At 31.9% G+C, this 19910-nt stretch overlaps 2 protein-coding genes across 2 annotated transcripts; one reads left to right on the top strand and one right to left on the bottom strand.

Annotated features, from left to right (window-relative positions):
* Positions 1-6374: 6374 nt before the first annotated feature.
* On the top strand, positions 6375-10667 carry LOC126726930 (pentatricopeptide repeat-containing protein At4g16470). The gene is given in 9 exon segments (XM_050432347.1): positions 6375-6703; positions 6705-6821; positions 6823-7076; positions 7078-7502; positions 7505-7591; positions 7713-7770; positions 9458-9602; positions 9861-9982; positions 10220-10667. Coding segments are annotated over 9 exon segments (1545 nt in total). The 5' UTR covers positions 6375-6622; the 3' UTR covers positions 10476-10667.
* A 5506-nt stretch (positions 10668-16173) lies between these two features.
* LOC126728654 (pumilio homolog 12-like) lies at positions 16174-19379 on the bottom strand. The gene is made up of 5 exons (XM_050434448.1): positions 18929-19379; positions 17468-18101; positions 17190-17352; positions 16652-16815; positions 16174-16510 (listed from the first exon to the last, which is right to left on the bottom strand). Exons 1-5 carry the CDS (start codon positions 19377-19379, stop codon positions 16174-16176), a joined length of 1749 nt encoding a protein of 582 aa, XP_050290405.1.
* Positions 19380-19910: the final 531 nt, after the last annotated feature.

Here is a 19910-nt window from a genome sequence, read left to right as displayed (position 1 = left end):
TAATTCTTTTTAATTCATCCATAGTATGATTGCTTGATGTGGAGGGAAGGGATGAACCCATCTTCCAAGCAAGTTATTGAAAGGATCTGACAACTAAATGGTGCATTTAGGGAATCTTTTGAAGTTAAAGGTGGAACTATTGTAAATAACACTAAATGGAGGGATTGCCAATTGTTTGAACAGATAAGTTAAGATGGTTATTTCAAAAATACATTTTTAATACAACTTTTGAATATAAAAATCAACAAAAAGTTGGAAATGTGTGAAAGACAGAAGGGTTTGCTTGTGCACCCACACATCAAAGGAATACAACAGGTAGATGCATCAACAAATATTTTCATTTTGTGCACAATTGCACATGCATGACGTTATGTCCATGACTATATCGCCTCTTGGTTTTTTATTAATTTAATTTAAAAATAATATATTTTTCACAATAAAATATCACCAATCGAATGGAATTATTCTCCTACCACGTGTCAGGCTTATTTACTTTATAATATATAACCGTGATAATTTAGATATGGCTATAATCTCATAATTAAGGTCAAATTATTTTATGCAAGATAATCTAATCTAATGGAAAACTTAAAAATAAAATTAATAGAGAGAGTAAAATTAAGGTGGTATCGTGGATTCTCAACGTGTCTCTCTCTCATAAGGAATCATGTTATACAAAAATTTTTATTGTTTGTTAAAGTGACAAATAGTCATTGGCGTAACATAATTTTCATTGGACAATTATTTTTATAATGCTTTAATCATAAGTCATAACAAATTTCATAAACTATATATTATAAAATAAAATAAAGAAAGAAAGAAATTGTGTAATTATTTATATATATATATAAGGCCTGTAAAATGATTTCCGAGATATGCTGGAAAAAGATGTCCTTGTAAAGACATTTGGGCAAAGTTTAGGAAACGAAATTGCTGCCTGCTGCGAGCAAGAGATGGGAAGACATCTTTGTCTCTTCGTGCCTTGTCCGTGGTCAGCTCACATTAATTCCCTAGTAAGGCTAGTATATATCTTCACCATTTTTTACGTAGATATCAATGGGTTCAGTTCAGACTTCAGACTTCAACACCAAAACTAGAGTGAGTCAATTTAATCCAGCTTGTCTGTTAGGTTAGCCATCAAAGTTTACCAAGTCACCGCAAGCAAAGGGCTAGCCACTAGCTCTTCTATCATCTATCATGTAGGGAAAAATTATAGAAAAATCTAGAAGTCTAATCAATGCATACTTCTTCTCACATAACAATAAGTCTCTTATATAGATAGTCTGTTATTTTTATACCTGATCTCTATTTTTTTTTTTTTTTGGGGGGTGGGGGGACTTTTTTTATTAGGTCCTCATTGTAGACATTTGTCCATTATGAGTTAATAGAACCTCAGACGTTTTCGTTGGAGTATCATTTAGGTTGTTTTGATGATGTGTTATTCGGTTCTCTATTTCTTGGACTCCTCAGTTTATAACTCCTCTTATTCTTTTGTACTTTTTTTCTCCTATCATCTCTACTTTGGCTCGTCACCTTTTTCCAACTATAACTACTCGTGGAAGAGTTTAATATAATATAATTTTTCTTCTGAAAAATAAATTAAAATATGATTTTTTCTCTTTTAATTTTTTTAATCTAAAAAAGAAATTCAATAATTATAGTAGCTATTAATAGATATTATAATAATAATTTTTTTTTTGAGAAATTATAATGATTATATTTGTATATGAAACTACACATTCTAAAATTAGGCATAATATTAATTAGGCATAATATCATCTGTATGTAGACACAAACAAGTTGCTAGAAAGGGATGCTAGTCAATCAATGAGGCTGCTCATGCCTCATGCTCTAGCCCAAAATGGCTGGTACCGTACGTAGTTTAGATTCTGACTTGTTAAGAGGAATTCCCTAGTGGGCTCAATTGTATTCTTCTTTCTCATATTTCTCCTCTGTTAGTTTCAATAAAATTTCCAACTGCTTATAATAATAATAATAATAATAAAGTGACAAAAAATTGATGGTTTTAAGCTAAACTAAACTCAAACCTTATGTGATTATAAAAAATAAAAAACTCAAGCTTTATATTAGTAGATTTAGATAGCTCAACGGGAAATATGTGTGTGTGTATATAATGGATAATGGATATCTCAATGCATTATGGATAGGATTAAACAGATGGATGATTGAATCACATGCAATACAATGATTTAAGAGGGGTTCACATGTCACTTTGATTCTCAACAGCTTTCTATTTTTAAAACTATTATGTAGGGATACAAATCACTGTTCACTAAAACCGGATAATCAATTACTGAACAAAAAATAAGGGGTAATCACTTTTATCTTTGGTTTCTTCACGAGAACAAGCCAAGCGTAGCTACTTTGAGGTCTGGGCGCCATTATAGACACCTAGGATTGGGAAATCCTTAGGGTCTGTTTGGATATACCGCTTATTACTGAAAACTGAAAATACTGTAATGAAATAATTTTTAAATGTGTGAATAGTATTGTGAGATCCAATTTTAAAGTTAGATTTGTACTTTTCCGTATTTGCAGATCCCATAAACAGTGCATGAGACCCATAAAAAAAATGTCATACGCAATTTTTTTTTTTTTCCTTTCCAATACAATCCAAACTCAACCTTAGTAGTCGGCATTCTATAACTATAAGCGACTTGTTGAGTCTATGAAGCTTTGCTTTTTGTAGTCAAACTAATGGAATTTATAGAACATAATAGTTCGCCAACCTCTTTAACTAGCACACGATACAAATTTACTTCACGGCACGGCCAAAAAAAGGGAAAGAGCTTTACTTGGTGGGCCTTCCTATGCTGAAGAAAGTTTGAATCAAACTAACTAAACTCACCAATAGAAGGGCCGACACAGTTCATTACCAACCCAATCCAGCTATTGCCCACATCTAATAAGTTTTATACATATATGTTTTGATCACCATTTCATTCTACATCTAGTTGTATTGTAATGAAAGTGAAAGAATAACTAAATTGAATTTGACTTTTTTGTGAGTTTCCGAAGTAAATGTTATGGACAAATTAGAAGGTGTCAATTATTTCAATTACAAGGTTCCTGGCCAATTAAATTAAATGTATTTGTAATATCAAAGTTTGATGATTTTATTTTTTGAAATATAAAAGTTTGTGTTAGTCAACCCTTGATGATAAACCTTAATTGCCTAAGATCAACTTCTCACAAAATCTATCCGCACTATATTATGGTAAGCCAATCTCTCGTACATTTTTTTTTTTCCACTTTTCTTATTTTCATAATTTATTTAAGAGAAACATGCGGTAAAAGATACTTTTCTCAAAAAACCTAGTTACTAAACACCCCCCCAAAAAAAAAGAAGAAAGAAGAAACTTTCACTACATGTAAAATTTGAAACTTTTTATTAAATTAATATTTTGAAAATTCCACTAGATTAAAAAAAATTATACTTAATATGCACGCTAATATATATGTTAATTGGATCATATATACTATTTGATTCATATACTCTTGTTTTGCATATAATTTTAAAGTTAAAAAATACGAAAAATTAAAACATTTTATGATGAGATTGCTATTAATCTCCAATCATCTCAATATTTTGCAAGAATGGAGACTGGATTCAATGATTGGTTTATTAAAATACTTGTTAAACAAAATAATTACACTAGGTATAAACATCACAAATATTTTTTATATATATATATATATTTTATATATTAACATTGATCATTAGATTTAATAGAAATCAATGGTTTTAAAAAAAAATGTAAGTCTTAAAGTCTAGACTATGAAATGCTCAACTTTCCATTGTTGGTGTTGTTATCATCATCATCATTATTATTTATTATTTAATTGGCAGTCACCTCTTATTTATGACCACTAGCAGAGGGAGGCAGAAGGAGGCCATGGCCTCTAATTGGGTTTAAAAAAAAAATCCCCTCTACCCTTTTGTAATTTTTATAAGAAATGAAAAAAATATATTAAGTTTTACTCATTGGCCTCCCAAGAAAAAAATTCTCACTACCCTACTGTATTATGACTACATATTTTAGAGGACGAGGACATGGCTTGAGTCTAGTTTAATGAATAGGAAAACTGGAACCAAGCCTTTCAGTGTGAAAAATTGTTCTACTGTTTTATCAAAGATGCCTACTATTTGAAAATTTGTATATGATTTTTTATTTTTTATGGGGTATCCGGGTATATGACATTTTAATTTCGAGTACTTTCATCTTTTTTGAGAAGAACTTTCATTCATTTTTATTATTGAGATAGGTGGGGTTTGGATACACGTTTGGTGTCTGGTGTCTGGCGTTTTGAGTTTTGCGTTTTCTCTCTTCTTCTTTTTTTTTTTTTGCACGCGTTTTAGGAGATAGTGCGGCTACTGTTCATAAACAGTAGCCGCACTATTTGACTTTCCAACCCTTTTCAGCACATCAGTTCCACGGTACTATTCATATATTTAAAAATTATTTTGCTACAGTATTTTCAGTTTTCAATAAAATAAGTTCTATCCAAACGGACTTATAGTCTTAAATGTCGCAACTTAAAATGGTGTAGATTTTTATTTATTTATTTAAAACTATGTTTTTTTGACCATGTCGGAATTTATTTTTTTTTTAATCTTTTTAGTAAAAAAAGCTTTTTTTTCCTTCTTTTTTTTTTTTTATTATAAAAAAAGTGTGTTTGGTAGTAAAATTTGTATTTGAGTGATTAAAATTCAAATACATTCTTTTGATAGTTTAAAAAATTTTCAGGAATTTCAAGATCGGAGATCTACTATCATGTTTTGACTTGAACCCAACTCAACTCAACTCGTGATGTCGTGTCTCAGTAGCAAGGGCATAAACATAATTCTCAATTTAAAAAAGTCCAAGGGAGTGTTTGGTACATGCACTTAAAAATTAAAAACTGTTGTTTAAATACATGTGGGGAAAAAGTGTGTGTATGAAAATAGGTGTAATGTTGTTTAAAAACTAAAAATTATTGTTTGAAAACATATATAGAAATATATATCTGTAAAAAAATTATATAAAAATATGTATAATATTATTAAAAAATTAAAAATTGTTATTAACACACATGTACAACAGTACAAACACCCCAAATTTCTCCGGACTTTTCCTCCGCTGTCTTTCTCTTTCTCTCCCCGTTTGGGTCTTTACTCTTTCCCTCCAAAGTAAAACCCTCACGAAATAGTAACACATGCCAAATCTAAGCTCTTAAACCCCTCTCTCTCTCTCTCTGTCTCACTCCACAGTCCACACACACATGTTAACTTTTTCGAGAATGAAGTCCATCCTAACTCCAACGTTGTCAGCCTTCACTTTTCAACTCCCCAAGACCGCTCATCTTGCCCTCCTCACCTCCAAGTCCTTTCCATGCAATCCCAACCCTACAACAACTCTCCTTCCCCTAAAACCCACAACCCTTTCTCCCACTTGTTCGATTCATTCAATCCAAAGTCGCGATGTGCACATGGAGCCGGCGACTCTTCCGCCGGAGTTTCCCGGAGAGATTCACGTGATCGTTGGCCCGATGTTCGCCGGAAAAACCACCACCCTTCTTCGCAGAATTCAATCTGAGAGCAGCAATGGCAGGTTTGGTAACCTTCAGTAGTTTTAGTTTATTTCTTTGTGTAGTACACATGCTTGAAATTGTTTTAGCTCTTTTTGGTGTGTGGTGTTGTTTTAGTGTCAAAGATGGGATCTTTCAGGTTCAGTACTGAATTGGGTAGTTTGACTTTTTGAGTGGAAATGTTTCCTTTTAAAATTTATGTATTATAATTGAATTTGAGCTTACATTTAAATGGGTTGTTTGTGAGATTGTTGCTTTTTTTGGTGGATAGTGTTGTTATTCTGCCAAATATGAAATGTCTTAGGTGAAAAGTGTAGTTTGAATATTTGGCTATGTGATTAGAGTTATGCTGCCTTTTAATACATATTTATGTATTGTTTTATGATTGAATTTTGAGCATGAATTCTTGCAGATTTTGGATAAAATATTTATATATATATATATATTTTTTTTTTGGGTGGGTACTATTGTTTTTGTGCCAAAGATGTAATCTTTAGGTTCCGTGGTGAATTAGGTACTATGAATATTTGACTATCTGAATGGAATGTTACCGTTTTTACATACATATTTATGTATGTATTTATTATAATTGAATTTGAGCTTGAATTAATGCGGGCTGTTGATAAAATGCTGCATTTTTTTGGTGGGTAGTATCATTTTCTTGGAAAATTATTAGGTACTCCCGGACCAGAGTACCATAAATGCATACTCCCCCTTCTCACATAAATGATGAGTCCCACTATGAATTTAATTAGTGGGACCCACTATTCATATGAGAGAAGGGAGTACGCATTTATGGTTCTCCGGGAGTACACAATAATTTCCCCATTTTCTGTGCCAAATGCATGATCTTTAGGTTCAGTAGTGGATTGGGTAATTTGAATATTTGGCTATTTGAATGAAATTTTCCATTACTATATACTGTGATTGTTGTAAAGCTCAAGGTTTGATGGAATTGACATGCGTATATTATTTTTAGAATGAGGAAAGAGTAGATTTGACAATGTATTGGTTCAATTGACGGAATTCGACTATGATCAGCTTTCAGGTTGAGCCTTACAAGAGCTATCTCCAATTCAATAAAATGTTAAAGGGTCTTTGCGTTTCAGGAAGATTTAAGGGAAGCTGTGGGGCTTTTGTGCACTGTGGGAGTGTGAGTGGAACCAGGAACTTATGCTCTTCTATTGCAGGAATGCATATTCAGAAAAGAGTACAAGAAGGGTAAAAGAATCCCATGCACTAATGGTTGTTGTTGGATATGATCCCAACGAGTATTTGAAGACAAAGTTGTTGATATTATATGTGAAATCAGGGGATCTAGGAACTGCTCACATTCTGTTTGATAATTTGCATGAGAAAAGCTTGGTTTCATGGAATGCAATGATTGCAGGTTATGTGCAAAAGGGGCTTGAAGAAGTAGGGTTAAATCTTTATTACAAGATGAGACAGTCTGGTTTTATACCAGATCAGTATACCTCCGCATCAGTGATCCTGGGCTACTTTAGCAACACTTAAGCATGGGAAACAGGCCCATGGTGTCATGATCAAGTGTCAAATTAGGGAATATGTGGTAGTCAATAGTGCCCTCATGGACATGTACTTTACAGGCAGTAGTTTATCTGATGGGCATCAGGTATTTGACAAGTCTTTAAATAGGAATGTTGTTATGTGGATTGCTTTAATCTCTGAATACGGTCAGCATGGAAAAGTTGTAGAGGTTTTGGAATCTTTTCATGGGATGAAAAATGAAGGCCTCAAACCAAATTATGTTACTTTTCATTCAGTTCTTTCTGCTTGCAGCCATGGAGGCTTAGTTGATGAGGGTTGGGCATATTTTTCATCTATGACCAAAGATTATGGAATTCAGCCAAGAGGACAACATTATGCTGCTATAGTTGATCTTTTAGGGCGTGCTATCGGTTACAAGAGGTGTATGAGTTTGTTCTGGACACACCTTCTAAGGAGCACTCAGTGATGTGGGGTGCTTTGCTTGGGGCTTGTAGGGTTCATGGAGACATGTACTTGGTAAAGCTTGCAGCAAAGAAATTTTTTGAATTAAAACCCAAAAATCCTGGAAAGTATGTGGTCTTGTCTAATGCTTATTGCTTATGCCACCTCTGGGTTTTGGGACAATGTTATAGAGGTTAGGGCTGTGATGAGGGAATTGGGGATCATAAAGGAGCCTGGTTATAGCAGAATAGAGGTTCAAAATGAGGCCAAATTCTTTTTTAAGGGTGATAAATCTCATAAGCAATCTAAGGAGATATATGAGTTGATCAGAGAAATGACTTGCATTTTAAAGGATGCAGGTTATGTTCCTGATCTAAGTGACAACTAACTCATGTCATGGAAAAGGCTCATTTCCTGTGATTATCTCTCTTTGTGAAGCAGGGCCATTTGAGAGAGTAAGAGATGTATGCCTAAAACCGTAGTGCTTTCATAAATTTTATAGAATCAGGAAGACCACTAATGGGTGAGCCTCAATGGATATCAGTTACATGCCAAATATTTTCTAATTAGACATTAGGGTCATTTATTTATTGCATTCTTCAGGAATGTTAAAAAAAAAAAAAAAAAAAATCTGTGCCAAAGAAAATCATTTAGTTTCAGTTTATAAACTCGGTACAGAAACAATAGAGCCAGTTCAACTGCCAAGCATGTAGGTTGATCTGTTCAGTGTCCTGATAATGCCGAAAAAGATTGCATTTGTAATGCATATTGATCCTTTTAGATGCATCTATGTGTTCAGTCTGTTCAGGTTTTATGATGATGTGTAAAGGTAAAAATATGTTTTGTCTAATACTAGAATTCACAGACAATCTAGATCAATGACAATTTATAAAAATTTGCATAATATGATATGACATATGAGAAGCCAGCCCCAAAATTTTGGGATTATGGCTTGGATGTTGTATTTTTTGTATGATATGGTACATGATCAATGACAAGTGCATAATATTTTGCATGATATGATATGATATATGAGAATTCAACCCCAAAATTTTGGGATTAAGGCTTGGTTGTATGATCTGATATATATGAGAAATGCAGCTGTTTATTCCTGGCATTTCTTACTCTGCTTATCTCAAGTTCCCAAACTAAATTTAAATCATATAAAAAGAATTTCAAAATTAAAACAGAAGCTTTCAAATTATGTGTCATTTTTGCAAGATATGGAATCACTCCTCCTTATTGCTTCCTCAATCTTTTCTCAGTTCTCATCCTTCTAGAAATTACACAGTCCCCTCCCTTAACCCTCTTTATTCGTATACACTTCTAAAGTCATTTTTTGCAAGATCCATATCACTTCAAATCAAACCCATTATTTTTCTCAAGATATGTTGGATATCATAAAACTTATCATTCTCAATTTCATCTCTTAACATTTATGAGAAGTAATTGATGTCAAACTTCATTGAATTTATTTGCATAATGAACTCATCTTGTGCCCAGTCAAGTTTGTAAATGTATTATGTTTGACTAAGTTTGTTATTTGCCTCTAAATCTAGGTCTGTTCTTAATGTTCTGCTACATTGAAGCTGAAAATATTGTGTCAGGACCAGATTTAGATTTCTTCCATTTGTCTCTGAAGCTTTTGATTTTAACTAATTTGCAACTCTGGGAGCTGCTATCACCATAGTTGATATTGCTGCTTCAAGAGATACTTCAACTATGTGAAGCATCTTACTGCACACCCATGCCAACTACAAAAACGCCAAAACTTTTGTTGGAAAAAAATTTCCTTGCTTCTTTTTGCTAATACAGGGCAGCAAGTATTCAAATACCTGATTTTACTGAATAATGTTAAACTTATATTTGAAATTATTCCTATGATTTTTTATTTCTATTTTGCATGTCTGTTATGCAGAAGTGTGGCAATAATAAAATCAAATAAGGATACAAGATATGGATTGGATTCAATCGTGACACATGATGGGGCAAAATTGCCATGCTTGGCCTTACCAGATTTGTCATCATTCAGACAAAAATTTGGTCTTGATGCATATGATAAGGTATTTCAATGTCACCATTTGAGATACATGTGTAACTGACAGTTATCCATTCTTCTGTAAATATGCAGAACTATTTTTCTCAAATCTACAAAACTATCAGCCGGATCAATTTGAAATAAAGTAACCGTTATTTTGTAAATGTGCACTGTTGGAGTAATGATTTAGTGATTTTGTGGTAACATTATTGCAGTTAACTTTCTTAATTTTTTAATGTACAACTAGGAGTGATACTTAGTTTTGACCTGTATATGGTGGCAGTTAGATGTGATTGGTATTGATGAAGCTCAATTCTTTGAGGACCTTTATGATTTCTGTCGTGAAGCTGCTGATAATGATGGCAAAACAGTAATAGTTGCTGGACTAGATGGTGATTATTTAAGGTATTTAAATAGGCAACCAATTATTATAATCTCCTGGCTTTTTTTTTTTTTTTCTTACCTAATTATAATTTACCACCGTTCATATAAAGGCTTAGATCATCACCTATTCTTTTGCAGTGAGAGTTTTTGCTTATTACTTAAAAAGCTTTTTTGCAGTTAAATGACATTGCATTGTATTACATTACTTGGAAATTCAAACAAGATCCTTTTAATGGTGAATATAAATATTTTTGACAGGAGGAGCTTTGGTTCTGTGCTGGATATAATTCCCCTGGCTGATTCTGTTACTAAATTAACTTCTCGCTGTGAACTTTGCGGTAAACGTGCTTTCTTCACCTTAAGGAAAACGGAGGAAGCACAAACTGAACTGATTGGTGGGGCTGATGTCTACATGCCCGTGTGTCGGAAGCACTATGTCAGTGGACAAGTAGTCATGGAAGCTGCAAGGACTGTCTTGGAATCTCAAAACGTTCAGTGTATTTCTTATGCATAGTTCAAGAGTTCAACTACTTAGCAGAAAATCTAGATTTTCCTAGTATTCTAGATTTTCCTAGCATGCTCTACTTTGTAGTCTACACAACTTGTCGATTGTGAAATTGCAATGGTGTTAAAGAATTTTACGTCTTTAGGTTCCTCTCAAGAATGTATATATCGCTAAATCTATTTAAATGATGAATTTTTTATAGATGCTTACATTTTTAGAAAATACAATTGTGTGGTTATTATTATTATTTTAAACAATACATAGTCACTAGATGTATTCGCTTATAGTATGAAGGGTAAAACCTTGGTTTTTTAGGTGTTGTATCTTAGATACTCCACTATTAACTACTTGCCTGTGAATTTTTCTCCATTTGAGAAGTTAAAAGTTGTTTGGGAACTGGGTTGTGTTCTACACTTCTACTAGGGATTAAGTTCTTTTTTATCAGATTTTTGGAAATTGAAGTTACAGGTCTTAGTTTCTTACCCCTGTTCCAAAAGTAACTTGCTGTGAGATCTTTGAAGATTCTTCGCCTTGGCTTGTGCATCACCAAAATTAGTATTGAGACTGAAGATTGTAATGCGAAGATAGCTAGTTAGCTTCCAATAGAAGAGAGGTAACAATATCCTCCAAGTGCAAGATGTTCTACCAAACTATAATGATTTGTCATTATACATTTAAGCCAAGAGTATTAGCAACCTCCAACACTTTATAATAACTAAGGATCCTGTTCGATATTTCATCAATTCTAAGAATTCCCCGGATAGAGCAGATATCACCTCAAAAATCAAGGGTGGTTTTTCAACAAGCACTTTGATAAGCTTTTGTAGTGATTTTGATCTGCCCAAGAAAATTCTATTATCAATCCAGTAAAATTACAAGCATGAAACATAGATAGTTTACATGAAAAAAAAAGTTAGTATTAAAGGAATATTACCTCGTGTAAATTTGATAATACTCTAGTAAGCGATTCATCAGTAGGTTGCAGGGTTATTATCTTTACTACAATTCGCTATAACTGATGGTCATTGACAGACTCAATATGCTTACTAAAGAAATAGTACCCATGTTTGGAAATCATTATAGTCTCTTGGTTCCTTGAAACCAACATATTTTGTAAAAACTGTGAACCATTGTGAGTGTTCGCCCACATAACAATATCATTACCTTGTACCAGTTGTTGGTGGTACTGGTGTTCCATTAAAGTTGGCACGAGGAAAAATCTCCATGGAACCTCTCTAAACCAATTTGAGTCTTTAAGTGCCTACTAGCTGAATTTTCGCATGATGTGCATGCAATTTATTATTAGTTTTCTCCAATATTTCAATAAGTTTTACCAAGAATCTTATAGCTTAATTGGTTGACACTTTAATTTCCAATAGAAATTCATGATTCGAATCCCCAATTATCCATGTGTAAAAAAAATATCAATAAATTTCCTTGTAAAAAATTGTAATATTTTGTTATTTTATAGACAAAATAGAAAAACACTAAGAGTAGTGTAGTGATTTGATCATACTATATATACGTGTGTGTGTGTGTGTGTGTTCCCAAATTGAAAATTGCATGATATAGTGGTTAATATAGATAAGCATATTTCATGCCTACTAAAAAAAATGCATATATCCTTCAATTATTATTTTTAACATTCTTGATTGTGTGTTACTAATTTCCCCCCCCCCCCCCCCCCTTTTTGTTGGACATTGCTTCAATTGTTGCATGATATATTGTTTCAATTGTTTCTCACATTAAAAAAAAATAAAAAATAAAAATACTTCTCATATAAATCTTAGAAAAATGATATTAAAATTTCATTATGCTATAACAAAATAAATATATTTATTCTATTACACACACTTGTATATATATATATATATATTACATGTAACTAAAAGGAGTTAGGAAATTTAAAGATTTAGCAACTAAACATAAGTAAGAATGTCATATTCTAAATTTATTATTATTATTCCAATTAAAAATTATCTCTTATATAGAGTTTTTAAAAATAATCATATAAATTCATTTAATATAAATAATTAATGCACAAATATAGATAATTATATATGTGGGTGCCCGAGGACCGAGGATGAAGTTGAAGGGTTGCAGCATTGGTGTGGGAATGCCATGGGCCACGGGCCCAAGGAAGAAAGCCGCCTGAGGAAGGGAAGAAATGAATCAAAGTACTCTATAGTATTCTAAGTGGGAGCTGGAATCTAAAAAGAGAGAGGAAGTCAGTGGACATTAAGGAAGCTTCTGGTCTAGTGTAGCCTATTGCATCCGCATTAAATGGTAGACAACAGTTTTATCAGTCGCATTGATGAGGAAGTGACTTGAATAGTGTAAGTCACAGCTAAGCAGATTCCTTCCACCATCTTCTTTAGATGTTAAAAGTAACAAATGTCATGAAAGGAGGGAGGTTAAGTGAAAATAGGTGGTGGAGATATGATAAAGGTAGAAGTATATAAGGAAAAGAAGGAGCACTGGAAGAAAGGATCGAAAGAGAGGCATCAAAAAGAGTTAAGCACAAAAAAAGAAGAGAGAGAAAGGGGAGTGAACAGTGTAACTATAGATACCCCTTTATTTTATAAGATTAACATTTTCTTCTCTATTTGGATCCTTGGGTAGAGTCCCCTCTTGTTGTTCGTTTCCTTCTCTTACAAATTCTATTGATTTGGGCCAAGGTTTAACTGCGCCACTCGTTGTTCTAAGTGGGTTTGGGCGGTCAGATTTTTTGGTTCTTACAATACTTTGATATAATTTTTTGGGCCGTCAGATTTATTCTACTGGCTAATTTAATGAACTAATACTTTGATATAAATGCAAACTTTATTGATTTAGAAGCCTAAATAAAGAGAAGTTCAAGGAATGTGCCACATGTCACAACCTCATACTCTCTAACATAAGGTCTTTGCTTTTATTTGGCAAGTTTGAGTTGCCTCCAACTTATTCGACAAATTTTTAGCTTTTAACTTTATATATAACTTTTTAAAATCTTAGTTTTTCAAAGTATAATTATATTTTAGCACAATTCCAACAAAAAAGTAATTTAATATAATATTTTCAAAACTAAATATTATACATTAAAAGTCTAAATCTGAATTTTGATACCCAAACAATAAATTTAAATATCTCAAGAAAAAAAAAATTACAATTCTAAATTTCAAATCATTTGACATGTAAAATAGACCCAAATAAGGGATTTTAAAATTTAAGAATTTGAAATCTAGGCTTTTTTAAGAATTAAATCAAAATATTTAAAACCAATTGATTTAAATCCAAATCCAAGATACAAACGCAACCTTATTTAGATTTGATGAATTTTATATTAATGCCTTTCTTTTCCATTTTGAACAAAGGTCATAGATATATAGGTTGTTGATTCAAATGAAAGAAGAAGTAATTGTCTTTAGAGAGGCCCTTGTCTTTTTGATTATGAAATATCGTAATACATGATAAAATCAACCAAGTCTTTGATTTGTAATACGCACATAATGTCTTGTCATAAATCAGACCGCGTGATAGCGAAATGGTACAAAAATAAAAGATGATCCATTAATCTTACAAAATTCTTATTATTATTCATTCTACCAAAAAAAAAAAAAAATCTTATTATTCTTTGAATAATTATGAGAAATGCGGGAAAGTCAAAGAAGCCAATTCTGTAGTTGCACAATAAATGAAAATTAAGGAAGAGCAAGTTAAAATGTATGTTTCCTATCCAAAAAAAAAACCTATTTTGGGAGATGAATTATTTAAGCTGTAGCCTTGCCCTTTTTAATTGGTCATCACCTATATATCTTTTAATGAAGAAAAAAAAAACTTTTTTTTTTTGAAAAAGAAAAAAGGACAAACTAAAAGATACGAAAGAATTTTTATGGACAATACGTGTCTTTGCCTACAAAATAGTATCTACTAATATTACAAACTATAGACAAATGTTCTTGTAGTACAATAGATGATTAAATAATAATGGCTATTTATTCTTTTTTATTTATTTATTATTTTCAATACTTGTCGGACTTGTTGATTACAAGAGTTAGTACCAAAAAACAAAAAAGAAAAGTAAAGTAAAAAAAAGGAACGTATCTGTTTTATACCTTCATTCCTTATTTACAAGAAAACCAAAACCCTCACTCAAACATGCCTATAAGCCTATTTAACAATTGCCAAGGTGGGGGAAAATTTTGTTTTTGTGGGAGTTAAAGTCAACAATTTTCAAAGATCAAACTTTCACACACGAAAAAGGGTGGTCAAATGCAAAAGCGAAGGCTTTAGTCAACTTGAAGAAGGAGATCCTCGACGGTCCTCGAGGTACGGTTCATTTATCAAGTACATCCTATGTGCTACAAAATTGATTTTCTAAACCCTTGTAGTATTTATAGTAACAAAATTAACTTTTCTGTTAGACTTGTCATTTTTATTTGACAAAAATTGACCACATGAACAACATGTGATACACAGACACAGTAATAGATATGACCAAACACATATGTTCAGGTAGTCATTTTCTGTCGAGTAATGGTTATTGTTTAGTCATACTTATTAATGTCCATTTTGTACAAAAAGTATTCATAATTTCACATGTGATATCCATATTTAAAATGTGAAGTGTATGATATGTATTGACAATGTTCAATAACAAGTGTGAGAGAATAAATTACCATCCAATAAAAATGGTGACAGTAATAAAAGAGTTGATTGTGTGTTTCTTTGCATTTGACATGTTTAATTCATAAATTTCTCCTTTCCTTTTTGTGTTATCAATCAAAGATTGAAAGAATAGCAAAGGAAATGTTTTGTTCAATTGTATTAGTTACATCATAAGGCTATCCTTTAGAGGAAAATTCATAGTTTACATATCGCTAGTAAAATGCAAACTTATAAAAGTCCATTAATTAAATATCTTATAAAAGTCCATTAATTAAATATCTTGTACAATTCTACAAAATAGATAAGGGCAACAATTTTGAGTTAGGCATGCTCGTAAAGTGAAAATGCTTATAACAGATCCATGCTAGAATTGAAGACAAATTTAATATATAAAATAAAAACCCCTAACAAAAAAGCCATAACAACATTAGAGTTTACATAAATCATGCAGACCTAAAAACAAGCTAAATTTCATGAGAGACAAAAAAAGAACCTACAATATACCCACTTTCAATTAACCTACGGAAAGTGAGATTTTCAAATTTTATAAACCTGAAGGGTTTTGTTAACGTATGTCTCTCTAGGTAACTACAAAAGAGTACACAGGCTGTACCCATACATGCTAAACAAACAAACTAACAAAGCATTAACAAGGACACAAATAACATTTTTTCTTCACACTGAAGGTTGGTTCATTCTGAGTTATGATCATGTTCAATCAAGTGGAACCCCTTTGACAATCAAACTGTACACATTTCTTCCATATCCAGACTGGAGAGTAGCCATATTTCCTTGCAGGATCATTAGAAGTCGTTCATGATATAGGCTGTTTACACGCTGGAAGACAAAAATGGAACAATTGGAAATTTAGAAGGTAAATTAGCAATTAAATACCAATAATCAGGAAGCTTATGTTTACTCATGGCATGCTAAAGGTTAATAAAAATTGCATTTGAAATACGTGCAAATGTTTTCAGTCTTTATGATAACCAATAACCAAAATATACTTTAATTTTTACCTATAAAAGATCACTTGCCCTTGAAGATAGCAAAATCAATGCTATTCATCAGCAGTGAAGAATAGGAATATATTCCTAGTGTGCATAAAATCTGAAATGTCCATAGCTATGTAGTTCAAAATGTTTACCTTAGTGGCTTTCAATGCTGCTTGGATCACATAGTTACCATATTGATCCCTAGCAAGTTGACAGAGCCTGTTGTAACTTAGAAAGTCCTCAATCACATAATTCATCCCGACAGAGTTCAAGCATTTTTCTACCACATAACTGCCACCTTTCTGTGAAGAGAGGTGTGCAAAGTGACCTTTCAGACGTAAGCATATTTTGTTAGTGACTTGAGGATCATCGAGACCTAGGACATGTTGCAAAACATAGTTCCTAAAGAAACAAAAGAAACAACCCATTAATTAAACAATTGCATATGAAAAAAATAAAAAATTAAAAAAATTAAAGCACACTTGGGGAAAAAAAAATTAAGTTAAACCATGCACAAAATAAGATGTTAAAAGAAATTGGTACCCTGAGGGATCTTGAGAGAGGTATAATGAGCTTTCTGCCATTGCATGTAGGAGTTGTTCTCTGCCTGACCCTCTGCTACTTGTGATGAACTTGTTTAAGGATATGCATCCTTCTTCATCTTTGGCTAGCTCGCACAAGTTGTTTATGGCTGCGTCGTACAGTAACTGAACCAGAAAAGATAATTCAAATTAATCGTTGCCAAATAACGATAGAAAATATTCTAAATTATGGCTTCATTACTAACTATTCTAAACATATAACTCCAAAGTCCAAACTAAATAAACCTCAAAAGAATATTGACAATGGTAAAGTATTAAGGACAACAAATTATCCTGTACTTCAAATAGAATCATGGAAAAATATAGTTAATCAATGTATATGATTTCATGTTTTTGGATCTCTAGAACTACTAAAAGAGGTGTTATATTGATTTAAAAAAAAAGGTGTTATGTTACGAATTTATCACTATGTAATGAACAAGGAATGGAAGAAGTCTAAAGAATTAATTCAACATATACTAATGGAATTATGGAATTACCTCACTTTGAGCATTAGCAACCTCCAAACATTTTATAATAACCAAAGATCCTGTTCGATATTTCATCAATTTTAAGAATTCCCCAGATAGAGCTGATATCACCTCAGAAATCAAGAGTGGTTTTTCAACAAGCACTTTGATAAGCTTTTGAAGTGATTTTGATCTGCGCATGAAAATTCAATCATCAATCTAATCAATCTAGTAAAATTAGAAGCATAAAACATAAATAGTTTATAATGAAAAAAAAAAAAAAAAGTGAGTGTTAAAAGGTATATTACCCGTGTAAATTTGATGATAATCTAGTAAGCGATTCACCAGGAGGTTGCAGAGTTATTATGTTCACTACAATTTGCTGCAACTGATGGTCATTGACCGACTCAACAAGCTTACCAAAGAAATAGTATCCATGTTTGGAAATCATCAACTTTGATAAAGAATCAATAACCCCATCAAATAAATTATTTATAATTTCTTGGTTACTTGAAACCAAGATTTCCTGTAAAAACTGTGAACCTTCTTGGATGTTCGCCAAAGTAACAATATCATTACCTTGTAATGAGTGCAACATGCCACCACCTTGGTATCCAACACCACCAAAGCTTTGTTGATTCCTCAAACAACCAGGAGCCCCGAAGTTTTGGCAGTAACCACAGTCTGCATTGGTTCTATTACTTTCAATTACTTCACGTGGATAATCAAACGAAGAATTTTGACTCCTTCCACCACCGAGCAAGTTCAAATTTGCATTCATTACACTATCTCCCCTTCCTTGTAACACACTAGCTGCATGATATCTACCAAGGTCATTTTGGTTGGCCCAATTACTTGTGGATGCGCCCTCAAAACCAGGATTTGCACTTGACAGAGAGTTTTCTTGATGGTTAGGGTAATATCCATTACACAAATAATTTCCTACAAAAATAACCAAATATTAATTCAAAAAAAAATTAAAATGTAAATTCTACTCTCTTCAAAAACTCCAAACATATACGGATTCAAATCTTCTAGATTTCTTAGGATACTCTACCAAATAAATTTCTTTAAATCTTAACTATTTTTTTATAATTTAATGGTTTAGATTTTGCCATATTAGCATTCCATTAACAATAATCTTAATTATTTTATTTGCAACATTATTTTATATATTATTTTAATAGTATTGTTAGTAGAATGCTACTATGGTAAAATCTAGACTCTTAAATTATAAAAAAGTGATTAGGATTTAAAGAAATCTATTAGTAGAGTACCCTAAAAAATCTAAAGGATATATGTGTTTAAATAAATAAAAATTCTATGTAAATTTTAAGAAATTTATTATTTTTTTAACCTTAAAATAAAATTTGTGACCATCCTAAATTATTTTAGGCCCAACAAAATTAAACTTTTACCTCCTTAACAATATATTAGGCTACTATCCCCTTAATAATTTAATAATATAATTTTAAAGAGATGTAGCTTGCATTAATTCTCATTAATAATTTAATAATATAATTTGAAAAAGATGTACCCCGCATCATTACATAACTTTTATTGAGGATGAGATTATTATGTAACGATTACTTAATGTATTTGTGTGTGAGTTTTTTCTTTGTCAATATATGAGTTTTTTTATGAAATTTTGTATAATAATTTAAGTTTTTTAAAGAAAACCCTGGAGCCGCCAAAATATATATACCCAAATTGATACAAATAAACACATGCATACATATATAAACACAAGTAAAGACGCATATCAATACCTCCGAGCCAATTGTCCGGCGATGACCATATACTTTGTCTTTGTGGATACAACGCAAAGGGAGAAAGAGGAATATGTTGGAGCCCAGTTTCATAATTTGCATTAGTATGATGAATCTGTTGGGTTTGATTCAACGCAGGACTAGAGGTAGAAGAAGAAGTAGCAATTCGAAGGTTTGCATAATTAAAAGGAAGGCTTCTAAGTTTGGAACTAACACTATCCCCTGAGTTGGTGTTGAGCGTTGGTGGCGCTGTTCCATTAGTATGAAGAATCTGTTGGGTTTGATTCAAGGCAGGACTAGAAGAAGAAGTAGCAATTCGAAGGTTTGCAAAATTAAAAGCAAAGCTTTCAACGTTGGAAGTAACACTATCCCCTGAGTTGGTGGTGGTGGTGTTGGGCGTTGGTGCTGGTGGTGGTGCTGGTGTTTCATTAAAATTGATACGAGATTCCATGGAACAATTTGAGTCGGTGGCTCTCGAAAACAATTTGAGTCGGGGGTACGTACTTTCATATAAGTATTTATAGCAATCCGGGTTCAATAAAATATTATTATTATTATTTTTTTTTTGATTGGTATTATTATTTATATAACTAGGTTTTTTCGACTTCCTAGTTTAAATAGATGTATACAACTCCAAGCATTAGAGTCCAACTACGATTACTTAGTATCACACACCGCCTAAACCTCAATTTAAAAAAAAAAAAAATTCAAATAATAAAATTTAAATATAAATCAAATAGTATTTATTTTATTTCTGTATTATATTTTTTTTAGTAGTTTTAATATCAATCTTCTTTCTTTTGGTAATGTAAAATATTATTATTTAAGTTTTTAAATAACTTTTACAAACTAATGTGTATATATGAATAGATGTACACAACTAGCATTAGAGTCCAACTACGATTACTTAGTATCACACACCGCCTAAACCTCAATTTAAAAATATAAATAAATCAAATAATAATATTTAAATATGAATTAA

This window comes from Quercus robur, chromosome 5 (assembly GCF_932294415.1).
Source record: "Quercus robur chromosome 5, dhQueRobu3.1, whole genome shotgun sequence".
Classification (NCBI taxonomy): Eukaryota; Viridiplantae; Streptophyta; class Magnoliopsida; order Fagales; family Fagaceae; genus Quercus; species Quercus robur.
The sequence above is the reverse complement of the archived record's forward strand: the minus strand, read 5'-3'. Positions and strand labels throughout refer to the sequence as shown.